The 14,586-nt window shown below is 47.6% G+C and overlaps 1 protein-coding gene across 1 annotated transcript in view; it reads right to left on the reverse strand.

Moving 5' to 3' along the window:
* The window catches only part of LOC123020134 (zinc finger protein 883-like), a 163,832-nt gene that overhangs the window by 131,150 nt on the left and 18,096 nt on the right, over nucleotides 1–14,586 (reverse strand). Inside the window, exons 7-8 of the mRNA XM_044423557.1 lie at nucleotides 13,153–13,161; nucleotides 9,800–10,578 (exon numbers count right to left, since the gene is read on the reverse strand). Coding sequence (XP_044279492.1) covers nucleotides 9,800–10,578; nucleotides 13,153–13,161 — 788 coding nt within the window. The remainder of the gene's footprint in view (nucleotides 1–9,799; nucleotides 10,579–13,152; nucleotides 13,162–14,586) is intronic.

Below are 14,586 nucleotides of genomic sequence, written 5' to 3' on the forward strand. Positions count from 1 at the left end.
GGCATCTTGACCCCAAATCCCCTGAGCAGTCCTTTCCCAGAATTCCCCACTACTCCCAATCTTGATGGCATCAGCACTGTCTCCTCCTCCTGGCCTGGGCACACCTTGCTCTTCCATCTCTGTGATCTAGGACAACCAACAGAAGGATCTCTTGGCCCTTCAGGCAGTTTCTTTCTCAGGGCTGTCTGGATCAGCACTGCAACTGATGCCTGCAAAGGAAACAACCAGTCCGTGAATGAACTATTGCACTCTTGAAGTGTGAAGAAAAATACCGACTCAAGAGAAAACTACTGGATAGTGCCAGGATGTCTTCTGGCAGAAAAAGCAGGCAAAGGACTCAGTTGGGAAGTGGGGTGAGGGGGGAGCTGCCTCCCTTAAAGCCCACTGCCTTAGCGCTTTGCCAGCTGAGACCCCCCAGTTCAAGGGCAGCATCCCTTCAGCCATGGAGCCAACTGGGTGACTTTGGGCCAGTCACAGACTCTCAGCCCAGCCTTCCTCACAGGGTTGTTGTTGTGGGGATAAGATGGAGGAGGAGAATAATGTAAGCTGCCTTGAGCCCTTTGTAGGGAAAAGGCAGGATATACATCCATAAATAAATAAATAAATAAATCCCCGAGCCACCCTGAAGTCCCCTCTTCCACCCCACTCTTTTCTTACCACCCATTCCGCTCCACCCACAGCAGCTGCTCCCCCGTCACCCTCCTGCCTCCCTCCGTCCCCCACTGCCCCTCCCCCTTCCGCACCAGGGGCAAATGGAAACCAGCCTGCGATTGGGGGTCCACGTGGCGCAGTGGTTAGCGCGGCTCGGGAGACCTGGGGTCTAATCCCCCCTTCAGCCATGGAGTTCCGTGGGGGGCTCTGAGCCAGCGATGGCCTCTCAGCGTAGCCTACCTCGCAGGGTGGTTGTTCTGGGGGCAAAGTGGCGCTTGGACGCCTCCTGGGGATACTGGAGGAGCCAAAGCGGGGTAGAATTGCAAGAGGAGGAGGAGGAGGAGGAGGAGGAGGAAGAGGGCGGAAGCCCCAGAAACCCCCAAGCCTCGTTTCCAGCCCCGGCCGCCCCCCGCGCCCCGCGCAAGCGGACCCACCGGATGCAGCGGCGGCGGCGGCGGCGAGGCGAGCCTGAGGCCCCGCCCCAGCGAGCGAGGCGACGCGAGGGGGGGGAGGTGCCGTTCTAGGAACGCGGACTCGCCCGCATTAACCCCTCCGGCCCCGCGCGCCGCTGTTTCGCCGAAGAGCCGCTCGCGCCCGAGGAGGGAACTCCGCGCGGCCGCTGCTCTGACTCCCGAGTAGCCCCATGACAGGAAGGGAAAGGACCGCGGCTATACGCGGTTGCAGGTGGAGCAGGGGCGATCCTGACCTGCATTCTAAGCAGTCTAAATCGCCGTTCCTTTTTGGGGAAAGATGCTGGGTGCATTCCGGCTCCCCATACCCTCCCAGAGCTCTCCCCTTTCTTCCTAAAGGGCCCGACTCGCCTTGTTATGGGGGCTTGGCTCCCCGCAGCGCCCCCAACCTCCAGGGCTTTCCTTCTCCCCTTTTCTTTTCCCAGCAAATGTGCGTGCCCATTTCAAGGCCCGCGGAACTCCCTGCCACTGCAGCTGCCACTCAAAGGGTCGCAAGCCGCCCTTTCTTCGCTGCCACCAGTTCTCTTAGGGCCCGATCTTGTGCATGTTTAGACGGAGAAAAAGCCCTACAGCTCCTGGCACGCCCCAACCAGCTGGTAAAATGACCCACGCCTCCCCGCATTCTCCATCCAGCCATGCTCCAAGCTGTTATTCCTTCATAAATTAAGGAGAAAGGCTGCCCGGCCTGCCCCCAGGAATTCACATTGGGCCTGTCTGCCCGTTCCGATGGTGCGAGGTACTGAAAAGATCCAGGACTCACGCCCGACAGGACGAAAGAAAAATGTGCAAATTTGCATGTACTAGTTCACCTGTGCTCTGTTGAGGTGCCTGCATCTGCGTGCGTCTTTAATGAACCCCGTCCCCTAAAGACAGTCCTATTTTTGAAAAGAGCATAGGGTTGAGAAAGGCATGTGATTTCAGAAGAAAACCTGAGCAGAAAGATTTTATTTTATTTATTTATTTAAAACATTCCTATGCCGCCCCATTCGCCGAAGCCTCGGGGTGGCTCACAACATAAAATTAAAATATAATACATAACAAGACTGGGGGGGAGCAGCAAGAGGGGAAGCACATGGGGCCAAAAGCCATCCCATTGCAGGGGGTCTTATGCAGCGGAGGTTACCTGAGCCCCCGAGCCTTAATGTCAACCAATGCCCACATTAGAGGAAGAATTAGCTAAGGGGAACCTAGATTTGTTGTAATGGGCCATCAAGTCAACGCCCTGAATGAAAGTCCTCCAAAACATCCTATCCATGACAGCCCCGCTCAGCTCTTCTAAATTCAAGGCTGTGGCTTCCTTTACGGAGTCGATCCGTCTCATATTTGGCCCTCCTTCCCTTCTTCTGCCTTTGACTTTTCCTAGCATGACTGCCTTTTCCTTCTCATGAAGTAGGGCAGCCTCCGTATTGTCCTTCTTTGCTTCTAGGGAAAGCTCCGGCTTGATTTGATCCAGGGCCCCCCTGTTCGTCTTTTTGTCAGTCCAGGGTATTTGCAAAACTCTGCTCTGGCGCCACGTTTCAAATGCATCCATTTTCTTTGCTGGCCAGAAAGGGCCAGGATTTTCTCCCATTTGAGAGCCACAGACCAACCTCTGCACTTGTCATCACTGTAGGGTCGGTTTCCATGACCTGTTGTGACTTCGTAATTTCATTCTGTTGTGGTTTTGGGCTTCAGGGGGCAATCAGGTTATATTGTCTATTAGTCCCGGGGATAAATTCACTGTAGTGTGTAGACTAATCTTCTGCACCTTGAACTCTGGGAAGCCTTACGCCAGGAATGCAAAACGATTTTGGCAACGAGCTACAGGTTCATCCTTGCGCTTGTCTGCTTGCAAATGAGCTCACACAAGAGTGTTCTGTACCGGCACTGGGATTTGTCTGGATAATGCTGGTAAGTTTTTTCTGTGGTGGTTTTATTGGTTCTATTTTCTATTGTGTGTTTTGATTTTTGTGTTTCTTTCCCCCTTTTTCATAAGTGCCCAGAGAGCCTTTTGGCTATTGGGTGGCATAAAAATGAAATAAATAAATAAGGGAAATCCTTCCCTGATCTCTGTGCTCTCCTCAGAGAATGATAGCCTAGAAAACCCAAAATCTTGCCACTGTGGCATCCCTCATTGTGCTAGAAGACACGAATTAGTGGGAAGGCCAACAGGAAAGAGCAGGAGTACAGAGACTTGTATGTTTCTCCTAGCTAAAGAATTACAAATGTACTTTGGAGCATTTTAATGCTAATTTGACCACTGCATTTGTAGTTCCTCTCCCCTTCTTACCATGTTTCCAGGACTTTTCAGTCTAGGCATAAATGATCTGGAATTAGCAGTAAGCAGTGAAGTGACCAGGTTTGTTTATGGCACCTTTCGGAGTGGTTCCTCCATCCCTGATTTGCCCAGGTACTACACTCAGCCTCCAAGACCTTCCTCTGAGTACCAATCCCTCAAGAGGCTCAGCAGATGGCAGCTAGGAGGCAGGTCCCCCATCTCTGGAACAGCTTCACTGCTGCAGCCTGTCTGGCACCAAATTTGCCATCTTTTTGGCACCAGGTTAAGACAGCCCTCTTTGCAGAGCCCTTTAAAGACCTCCCTGGTCCTTCAGGAGCCTGACACAAGTATCCAGGTGCTTTTCTTTTATGCTTGGCTAAGACTTGCCTTTTATTTTGAATGTATTGTATGCTATTTTAAATTATTTTTAAAATTACTGATGTTTTATTTATTGTATTTTTATACATTATTGTAAACTGCCCAGGGAGCTTCAGCTATGGGCAGTATAGAAAAAAATAAAATAAAATGCTTTCGGATCGTTAAACAAGAAGGGATTAGGAAGAACTCCAAAGGGATCTTTCCAGAAGGGGAGAATTGACATTGAAATGTGACATGGGGTTCAGTGGAATTCAGTGGAATCGACATTGAAATGTGACATGGGGTTCAGTGGAATTCAGTGGAATCGACATTGAAATGTGACATGGGGTTCCTGCAACATGAGGAAACACATGTTGCAGCAAAAACTCCCAACTTCAAGAATAAGTCGATGAGATCAGAGGTAGCAGTGACCGAGTGTGAGAGGAATCTGGGGTAGTGAGATGACGGGGTGGGCAGCTCCATGAAAATGTTGAACCGTGCTCAGCTGCTGTGAAAAAGGCAAGCACCCTATTAGGTCTGATTAGGGATGAAATAGAAAATAAAACGACTAAGTTTGTATGCCCTTCATGAAACTCTTTGGTGCGACTGCACTCGGAATACTGCACGAAATTCTTGTTGCCGCACCCGCAAAAGGACACTGGGCTGGGATATGATCAAGGGGCTGGATCGGCTCCCCTGCGAGGAGCAGCTACAAGAACTGGGACTGTTCAGCTTAGAACAAAGGCGAGAAAGAGGAGACGTGATGGAGGTGCTTAAAACAATGCAGTGTGGAGAAAGGGGAGAGGGAGAGGAATCTCTGCCTTTCCCTTAACACTCTAATCCAATGGGGTCACCCCACGAGGCTGACGGGTGGCAGGTTTAGGACAGATAAAAGGAAGTTCTCCTTCACGTAATCTTTAGCTTACCTATGGAATTCATGGTCACTGGAAGAGGGGGGGTGGCCACCCATTTGGATGGCTTTAAAGGGGGAATGGAGAACTTCGTGAGGGAGGAGGCCGTCTGTGGCTACGAGCGTTGTACTGCTTTGCTTTGCAGCATGCCAAACTCCCGCATCTATAGGAATGCTTTTAAAATTAATAATAATAATAATAAAAATACATAGAAACATAGAAACTGAGTGAGTCAGAAGGGGCCTCCCGGGCCATCTAGTCTGACCCCGGCTCTGCTCATGACATGCAGACATGACATGACTCATGACATACAATTGGGTGGGCCAAAAAGCCAGTGGGTGTAATGCCCAAAAGCGTGGGACTGGGATTCAGGTGATCTGGGTTTAAGTCCCTGTACAGCCTGGAGCCAACTTTGGGTGAGTCACAGACTTTCGGCTCAACCTACCTCACAGGGGATAAAATTGAGAGAATTATGTAAGCCACTTTGAGGTCTTTGGAAAACAAAGAAAAGAAAAAAGATGAAATCTAAAATTAATAAATAGCCAGGAAGCGTGTCAAAAGTACTAATTCATTATATTAATTCTGATACAGAAGCTTCTGGTTTATTAATAAACTACCACAAAAAATCTGCATACCAGGCAGGCTTCATGCTCAAGTTTGTTTGTATACAAATAGCTTCGCCACTATTCATGAAACAGGTGCTGATCCGTTTTTCTGGTTATACGTCCATTCCATTATACAAGAGGAAAAACATTTTTCCCCATCTGCTCCACACACCATTCCTCACTTTATAAGCCTGTATCATATCCCCACTGAGTAATCTTTATGCAACACCTGAAAATATCTAAAAACTCTTAAGGAGTATTGCTTTCCTGATGCAATGTCATTTCTGAGCTCACAGATCAAAATCATCCATTAACAAGGCTGCATCCAGCAGAAAACCTCCGATCAAATTGGGATTTGATTTTAAATACTTCTCCCCATGTGAAAATTTTGCTTTGCTTCACATTCATAGAAACACAGAAACAGAGCGAGTCAAAAGGGGCCATCTAGTCTGACCCCCGGTTTTTTCCATACTCTGCATTTTTAGGATTCACCCTTAGGATCCACCTTTTTCTACTGGAGACACAGATTCTGTTTTCCACACTCCACAAACATGTGTGCTTTATTTACTTAGGCTGCCTTCCAACAGCACTGCCTGTAACCCTCCAAACTTGTAGGATTACCAGCATCCTAAGCAAAGTGGGAAAAGCACAGAGTCAAAAGTTACCTCTCTACTCTCCCTGCTCAGCCAAGCAGCCAGGTAACTATTTTGGCTATCTAGGTGCAGCATTTCAAGCATGAACAGCATTTCAAGCATGAACAGAAGGTGGCTTAAGGATAAACTGCACCATGAGAACACCCATCTCCATCTTTGGCAAAGGGGATGTCTTGTTTCCACCCCTGCTGATAGGGGAGTCCCAAGAGCAGATCCCCAGTTGGGTTGAAGTTAGTGCACTTTTCCAACTTCAAATCTTGGACTCCAAAAATCCTAGGGCTGTCTAGACACTGTCTAGAGGCCAAAGGATTGCTCTACCTAGTCAATTTATATAATGCTTACCATAGGAAAAAAAATTTCTATGGGATTTATCACAAATTAAAATACATTATAAGCAATAAGGTAAAGGTTTCCCCTTGACGTGAAGTCCAGTCATGCCTGACTCTAGGGGGCGGTGCTTATCTCCGTTTCCTGGCCAAGGGAGCCAACGCTTGTCTGCAGACAGTCTCCGTGGTCATGCGGCCGGCATGACTAAACACCGCAGTGCGTGGAGCGCTGTTACCTGCCCCCTGAGGTGGTACGTTTGTTGGCAGGAGCTGGACAGAGCAACGGGAACTCACCCCATTGTGCGGATTTGAACCGGCGACCTTTCGATCAACCAGCCCAGCCGCACAGAGGTTTAAACCACTGCGCCACCTGCATCCCTTATTATAAGCAATACTAGACAGCTAAAATGTTTAACATGGGGTTCCCCCATCATGTAAACTGGGTATTTATTCAAGTTTGAGTCCTCATTCCCATATTCTAAGTATGGTTTCTTCTTCGGGACTACTTCCTGATGTTTTCAAGGTTTTCTCAACCGTGAAAATGGAGGCTACCATCTTATTGTGTGTTTGATGTCCCTGATGTGCTCCCAATGTGTTGGGCTCCAATTCCTCGAGTTCTCCCACTTGCCGGGTTGTCACCTGTGTCTTCCCCAGCATTTCAGCTTTTCAAATCCCTTTAAGGCCTCATACCTTTGAATTGGCTATAGCTCCTCTTTCCTCTGTTGAATTGCTGTAAGTGCTCCCAAGGGGTTCTGCTCAAGGCTCCTTCGAAGGGAAACACAAGGTTCTGGCATGCCACCCTCAGCTCCTCCACCGCCTCCACCATCCAAGGTTTCTGAGCTGGAACAAGAAGGGATGGACATTCTTGCCATACTGAGAAACACGTGGCACGGGTAGTTATCTCAGCAATCCAAGAAGCGGGAGGTGTTGCAGCTGATTCAGGATTCTATTCAAACCCTCCACACATGACGCCATTTCTGATCATCTTAAATGAACAGAATTGAAAGTGCAATGGGTGTTTTCCATAGCTTAATACTTGGCTCACATTTCTCTTTGGGAAACTTCTTCATTTGCATGTGCTTCAGCTTTGATCATCAGTCTTCACAGGGCTGACTGGCACAGCTTCTTGAATTATTACGCAGCTCGCAAATTTTTAGCTTGATCCTGGTTAAGTGTATTGCACTTCTGGCTCTGTGAGTAGGCTGAGAGCAAGACTTGTCATGGTACAGTTTTCAAGAGCTTTAACTGCAAAATATCTCCTTGGTGTGACCAGGCACGAAGGGCCTCTCCCTGGAAAGCTGTTAATGAGAAAATCATGCTTTGCCTGATTATACGAATGCATTATGAGATCAAAGAAGACAATTTACAAAGGCAAAAAACTTAACTAATGGACTGAATTTATTGTACCACACTGAATTCTTGACAACGTTGGGTGTTCTTTGTCAGGATCAAGTTTCAGTCTTGGGAGACCTCGTGGACCTTATTCCTCGTGGGCAGTAAAATCCGTGGCATCTCTCTGCTGATGTCGCTTGATTTGGTTTTCAGCTAGGAAGTCCTTGGCTATTCTTCGGCGTTTCTACATTCATATCAGATGAATGTTCTGGGCACTTCACCTTCATCTATCATTTAGTGCACTTTCCCCCTTTGTTTAGATAAATGTATATGCTTTCATAAGTATAGGTTTATAAGCGATTCAAAATATATTTAAAATATCTTCTTAAATAAGTACTTTAAGTATATATTTGATAACTGATTAGAAACGGGTGAGATAGAATACAATGCCACCTTTACTAGAAGCCAAGAAGGTTTTTACCATCTTTGTTTTCTATTTTGGGGTGCAATTCAATGGCTGCTGAAGGAGGTCAGCTCCAACTTCAGAAACGTGGGTCCAGGTCAGAGCTGGGAGTTGAACTTCGGGGCGCCTTCCCTCCGTCCACACAGCTGGCATGGAAAGGAACCACCCACCTTTTGCACATGGAGATTTATGGGCATTCCAAGGGGACAGGAAAGGGAGGAGGAAGACTCTGCCCCAAAATGTAGTAACCTGGTGGCACATTGGGGGAAAGATTCATATGGCTGATACTAACAGTTTAAGTCCTTTGTAGGGTGGGAGGAACACAAAGACCATGTTCACCTCTCACTTTCTGCTTTCCATGGGATACCCAAATCCTCCAAGTTTGGAGGGCAATGCAAGCTATGTCGGATGGCTTGTTACTAGAATTGGGGTGGGGGGGGGCGTTTTTATTTTTTAGTGAGGGAAATGGGGACTGCCATATTCTACCACGGTTTTGTTCACTTTTAATTTCATCTTTTAAGGTTATGTGTGGTTCAGAATAGGCATGATCCTCGACCACAAGGAATTCTCTTCTCTGGAATGTATGGCACTTGAGTTATATGGTATAGCATTTAAAAGTAGTGGATATTTGGTATAATTGGAAGGATCTGTATTTGTGGAGGGGAAACCAATATGTTTAGTATTTTTTCAAAGTTCAGCAACTTTGTGGAAGGTCAAAGGGCTGCAAAGACCAAACAAGCATAAGATTACGCTTGTTGGCTTAAGAAATACAGTGCTTAAGTAAATGAACTTGGATCCAGTTTAAGGGGGTGCAATTTTAATCCATAAACAACTTTTCTCCCCCAGCCCAACAGGACTGTAGTGACTCTGATTGTGTTCAGAAAAGAGAATGACAAAGTAATGTTTTACTTAATGTTTTGGGCCTGGTGATGATTCTCTGAGAATGTTTCATGATTGTTTTAACAAACTGGTTGATATGTCTTAGGATTATTTGGTGAAGGATGGGGATATTAATGAGGTCTTTCATTGGAGAGGAAAAGACCCATCCCTTTGAAGCAAACTACATGGAGATTTTTAATTTGGGCGTATGTAGCTTAATTAGATTTGATCAAAGCCTGGAGAATTTTGCCTCCTGATGATGGAGACAATACGTTTATTTCATGCCCAATTTCTTTGCAGGTATATGAGGCTTCTCCTTATCCTGAAGCTCTTCCCACACTTCTAAGTGTTTAAGTGTTCGGAGTTTTTTGTGTGGGGGGTTTTGGGTGTGCTCGAATGCTTGAACAACAAATGAATGTTTTTACAAATCCCAAGCATTTAGATTGTTTTTCCCAGCAATGGATTCTTTTGTGTGACTCGGGGCATAATCCTACAGCCTCCTGACACCATCCTGGAGCTCCACCTTCAAGGTCCTGTGACTTAAGAGGACCAGTCAAGATCCCAAAGGCGGAGCCTCTTGCAGTCATTATGGGAAGCGCTACGTCGGCTGCCTCTCTGAGGATGCCACTGTGCTTTTGGAGAAGACACAAAGGGGGTGACTGGGGACAGGGAGAGGCAACTGAGGTGGTTGCCCAGTGCCGGTTCTGCTTGGTGTCTCGCCCTCCTTCGCTTACCCTTCCCAGTGCTAAATACACGTAGGGCGAGACATGGCGGTGGGAAAGATGGCTGCTACCACACCTCAGTCTGTTTACTGGATACATGTGAGCCCCCCAGATTTGGAGGCTTTGGTGAATTTCTCTCAGAACACCCTGGACAGTGCCCTCAAGGTCGGAGCTCAGAGTTAATCTTTTTCCCACATTCTAAGCACTGAAATGGCTTCTCCCCTGTGTGGGTTCGCTGATGACACAAGTGACTACTCCTTATGCTGATGCTATTGCCACACTCCAGGCATTTAAAGGGTTTCTCCCCTGTGTGGATCCTCTGATGGTACATGAGTCTTCTCTTTGTACTAAAGCTCTTCCCACATTCCAGGCACTGAAATGGCTTCTCTCCGGTGTGGATCCTTTTGTGTTCCATCAGGTGGGAGCTCTGGCGGAAATACTTCCCACACTCCAAGCATTCAAAGGGTTTCTCCCCTGTGTGAATCCTTTGGTGGTCCATCAGGACCGAGCTCCAGCTGAAGCTCTTTCCACACTCCAGGCATTTAAATGGCTTCTCCCCTGTGTGGATTCTTTGGTGTTCCATAAGGTGTGAGCGCTGACGGAAATACTTCCCGCAATCCAAGCACTGAAATGGTTTCACTCCTGTGTGAATTCTCTGATGGTACGTGAGTCTTGTCTTTATCGTAAAGCTCTTTCCACACTCCAAACATTTAAAAGGTTTCACTCCTGTGTGAATTCTTTGGTGGTCCATAAGGTGTGACCTCAGGCGGAAATATTTCCCACACTGCAAGCATTCAAAGGGTTTCTCCCCTGTGTGAATTCTTTGGTGTTCCATAAGGTTTGAGCTCCGGCTGAAATGCTTCCCACACACCAAGCATTTAAATGGTTTCTCCCCTGTGTGGATTCTTTGATGGTCAGCAAGGTCTTTGCTCGTACTGAAGCTCTTTCTACACTCCAAGCATGTGAAAGCTTTACCATTGTTTCCTTCCAGAAAGAGGCTGCAAGCTTTGCTTGAGTTCTGCCAATCACCTATCGGAAAAAAGAGAAAACTGATAACAGCTCAAGAGGATAACAGGACATTAAAGAATAAATATTAAGTAAGTTTCGAAAGAAAAAAGATCTTTAAGTCTCTGTCTCCCACGGGCTCTTACATTTTGCAAGCTTAGGGTTAGGGTGCTACCACCTTGATAACATCCAAACCACGTAGGGAATCCTTTGGTGGTGGGGATTTTCCTTATTCCTATTCCAGACAGGAGCCCCTCCGAAACAGTTGCAAAATGTTGGCCACCATGGAAGACACGAGCTCTTTCCCAAAATCCCTGCAAGGTTGCTGCTGTAAACTCGAAGCTCTAAAGCAGTGATGGCGAACCTTTTAGAGACCGAGTGCCCGAACTGCAACCGAAAACCCACTTATTTATCACAAAGTGCCGACACTGCAATAAAACCTGAATACTGAGGTTTTAGTTTAGAAAAAAACAACTCATACATTAACATCTTTTGTCCTAAAAGAAAAATACAATAACAGAGCTTTCGATGATACAAACAGCTTTTTATTGAAATGCTTTTGCACAATTAATGTGATATTTGCTGTCGTATGCATGTTGATAATTTGTCAAACCTTCACTCTTACTGGGTTAGTTTGAGAGCAATACACGCAACATTGCTTCTTGTATCAGTTTCCATATAATTCAAAGATGAAAACAGCTGCTCACAAGCGTAAGATGATCCAAACAAAGTAATTCCTGGCAGCTTCCCGACTGGCCGTGTGAAAGCCCGGTGAGTGGCGGCTAATGAGTGACGAAGTGACATCGTTGCCTGGCAGCCTTAAACTTTCCGAACATGTGTGTGGCTGCTGGGGCGATCGACCGCGTGCCGACAGAGAGGGCTCTGCGTGCCCCTCTGGGCACCCGTGCCATGGGTCCGCCATCCCTGCTCTAAGGGAAGCTACAAGACTTCCTTGCAGCAGGACCAAACCCGGCTACTCCCTGGGATGAACTAGCCATGGCTGGCAGAAGCGGGAGCGCCAAGGCCACCTGGGCAGGAGGTTTCTGCAATCTCCAGAAGTTTAGTTTGTTGACAAAAAGTCAAAGCACTTTGCGGGTCCCAGCAAGTTCTAGTTGTGGTGATGCGCCATCAAGTCATCTACGGCTTATGGCAATCCCGGGAGTGGGCGCTCTCCAGCATGGCCGGCCCTTGAGGGCCCTGCTCAGGTCTTCCAAATTCAGGGCTGTGCCTTTCCTCATGCAGTCCGTCCATCTCACCCGAAGTACCAAAAAGTCAACACGGTGGCGCTTTGCAAAGCTCGCTTTACAAGTGTGTCCAAAAAATGAGGCTGGTTGGGTAGGGAGGGTCCTTAGCAACAGAATCTTTGGGCTTTTTTTTCCTTTCCGAATTCAAAAGTTTTATTGTTTTCTGCTCACTAAACAATTAATTATTCTAAAGACTTCAGACATACTGTGTGCAAAGTTTTATTGCTCTCTACAAAATGCTATGTATCTTTGGGCTTTTTAGGGGTGCTCCGAGGTCCACGGAACGCTCTCAGTTTCTCAAGAGTGGATATCCTCGGGAAAATGAACCCTGTCTCCTAAAAACCCTTGAGGATCGTGTGGAAAAGGTCGTTTGGGGGCCACCTCCTCAATTTCCCCTCTTCCATCAGGACCCCTGGGGTCTTGGGGGGATGATCACATGACCCACACATCCCCTCAGTTTTGCAAGTGTTCCCCGGATGATGGCTCCCGTTGGCAAGAGGAAGCTGGGCGTCCCTTTCTCAGAGCTGGGTTTGAACTGGAAGTTGGAAGAGGTGGAAAAGCTCTGGTACGCCAGGAAGGTGTGCACACACAGAGCACCTGCCTGCTTGCATGCGGTCCTTGCGAAGAAGAGACTCTTCAGCCTTTCCAAAACCCACTGGGATGCTGAACGTGGTACCTGCTTGACATCCATCAAGGTTGGCACTAAATCAACTCAGAGTAGGGCCTTCTCTGCAGTGGGGCCCAGACTCTGGCATCTACTTCCCAGATAGATACGCCTGGTGCCAAGCTTATACTCTTTTCAGCGCCAGGTCAAAACCTTTTTATTTAAATGGGATTTTAAAATCAATAGCTTTTAATGTACAGTCGCTCTTGTTTTGTTTTATTTATTTTGTGTTCATTGCTATTTATTGTTTTATACATTATTGCTGTTTTAATCTGTTTACTGGAAGTTGTTGTTTTAAATTGTTCTTTTAAACTATTGTTTAAAGTTTAAACTTTAAAGGACGGAATATAAAAGCTTTCAATCAATCAATCAATCCCCTCTGCTTTTGAATACTCCCTCAATGCAAGCACAGAGGTGGAGATGGAATGATTTCCCCCGCCCCCCCCCCCCGCTTTGCAAATTAGGTGCTTCCAGGAACTTGCAAACCTCTGACAGGTCACTACCTGCTGGACTTGTGCGGCTGGCAACCCCCCCGACACACACTCCCCACAGTCGAGGGTGGGGGGAATCCATTGGGAAAGGCACTTAAAAATATTGCTACCCGTTTGTCCACATGTTTGCACTCACTAAAAAGGGGGCCATCCATGAGATGCTTCATAGCCAATTTTTGCCATCTCCCCAAATGTTTTGAAAATTAAGAGTCACGCTGCAGCGTGCCAAAAACAGTTTCTGGTGGGGACAGGGGGAAAGGAAGCCTTCATTTCTCCCGGGAGGTCCTCTGACATGCCTTCAAGGAATGGGAGGGAGGGGGTTCCTTCCCACGATAAGTCCAGTCACCTGTCAGTTTTAGGGTATGGTGGCTTGCGGTGTTTTCTGAACCTTGCCTTATAGATGTGGCTTTGTTCCAAGAAGCAGCCCCTTGTGATACGGAGTCCAGCACTAAGCAGAGGATGAGACTCAATGCCCCTCTTCCAAATCTACCATTCTGTGATTCAGCCCTGAGTGTGGGCTTTTCAGAGGATAATTTTAATCTACCTAGGGAGGCCAGCTGAGTGCAGAAAAACACACTTGGGAGTCCAAGATGACTCTTTGGTGGTCATCAGCCACATGCATCTCTTCAACATCCTGAGACTTTGTCTCTTTATTCCATAGGATCATTCTGGATGTTCTCATTGCACCCCACAGCCTTGGGGCACCCCATTCCCTCCAGAAAAGGAGGCAGCTGAGGGGGTGACTGTCTGGCGCTTACTATGGCTTCAACCAAGGTCCCCCAAGCAAAGGTGACTCCAGAAGATCCCTCAGAAGAGGACAATGCTGGCTGCGAAATCGAGAAAGAGCTGGAAGAACATCCATCCACATCCACAAAGGGGAAGCCTTACCGAGAGAGGCCACCAACCCTGAATTCTCCTCCATGACTTCCTGGTGCAGGGCTCTTTGGTCAGGATCCAGCAGGGCCCACTCCGCCTCGGTGAAGTGCACGGCCACCTCCTCGAAGATCATCTGGAGGAAGACACATCATCTTGGAGCAGAAAAGGTTAGTGCTTTTCCCTCCTCCTGAAGACCATCCGGAAAAGAAATTATAGAACCAGTATGGCCCGCACAATCCCCAGAACAGAAAGCTCGGGAAGAGAGGAAGGTTATTTAAAGCCAAAGCAAATGTGCAGAAAAAAAGAGCCGCCCAGCTGCCTCCTTCCCAGCTGCCCGGTGGTCAACTCTCATACCTGCTCCGATCGCGCACACGCTGCTTCCAGCTCACCACCGTGAAGAGACACGCTGCTGCACTCTTCTCTCATCTTGGATCCATCTCCTGCGCGTGACACAAAAGGGAAAAGGGCGTGTATTTGCAATTCCACGTATTCCCTGTTCAAGTCTGCCCGTCTCTCTGTGTGTGTAGTCTAAGCCAGCCTTCCCCATTCTGGTGGCCTTCAGAGGCATCTGGACCACAACTCCCAGAATTCCCATCATGACTCCAGTCCTCCGTCAGCTTCACTGGCTTCCCATTGAAGCCCGGGCCCAATTCAAGGTGTTGATTATGACCTACAAAGCC

Source organism: Varanus komodoensis, unplaced genomic scaffold, assembly GCF_004798865.1.
Source record: "Varanus komodoensis strain SLA01 unplaced genomic scaffold, ASM479886v1 scaffold141, whole genome shotgun sequence".
NCBI classification, from domain to species: Eukaryota; Metazoa; Chordata; class Lepidosauria; order Squamata; family Varanidae; genus Varanus; species Varanus komodoensis.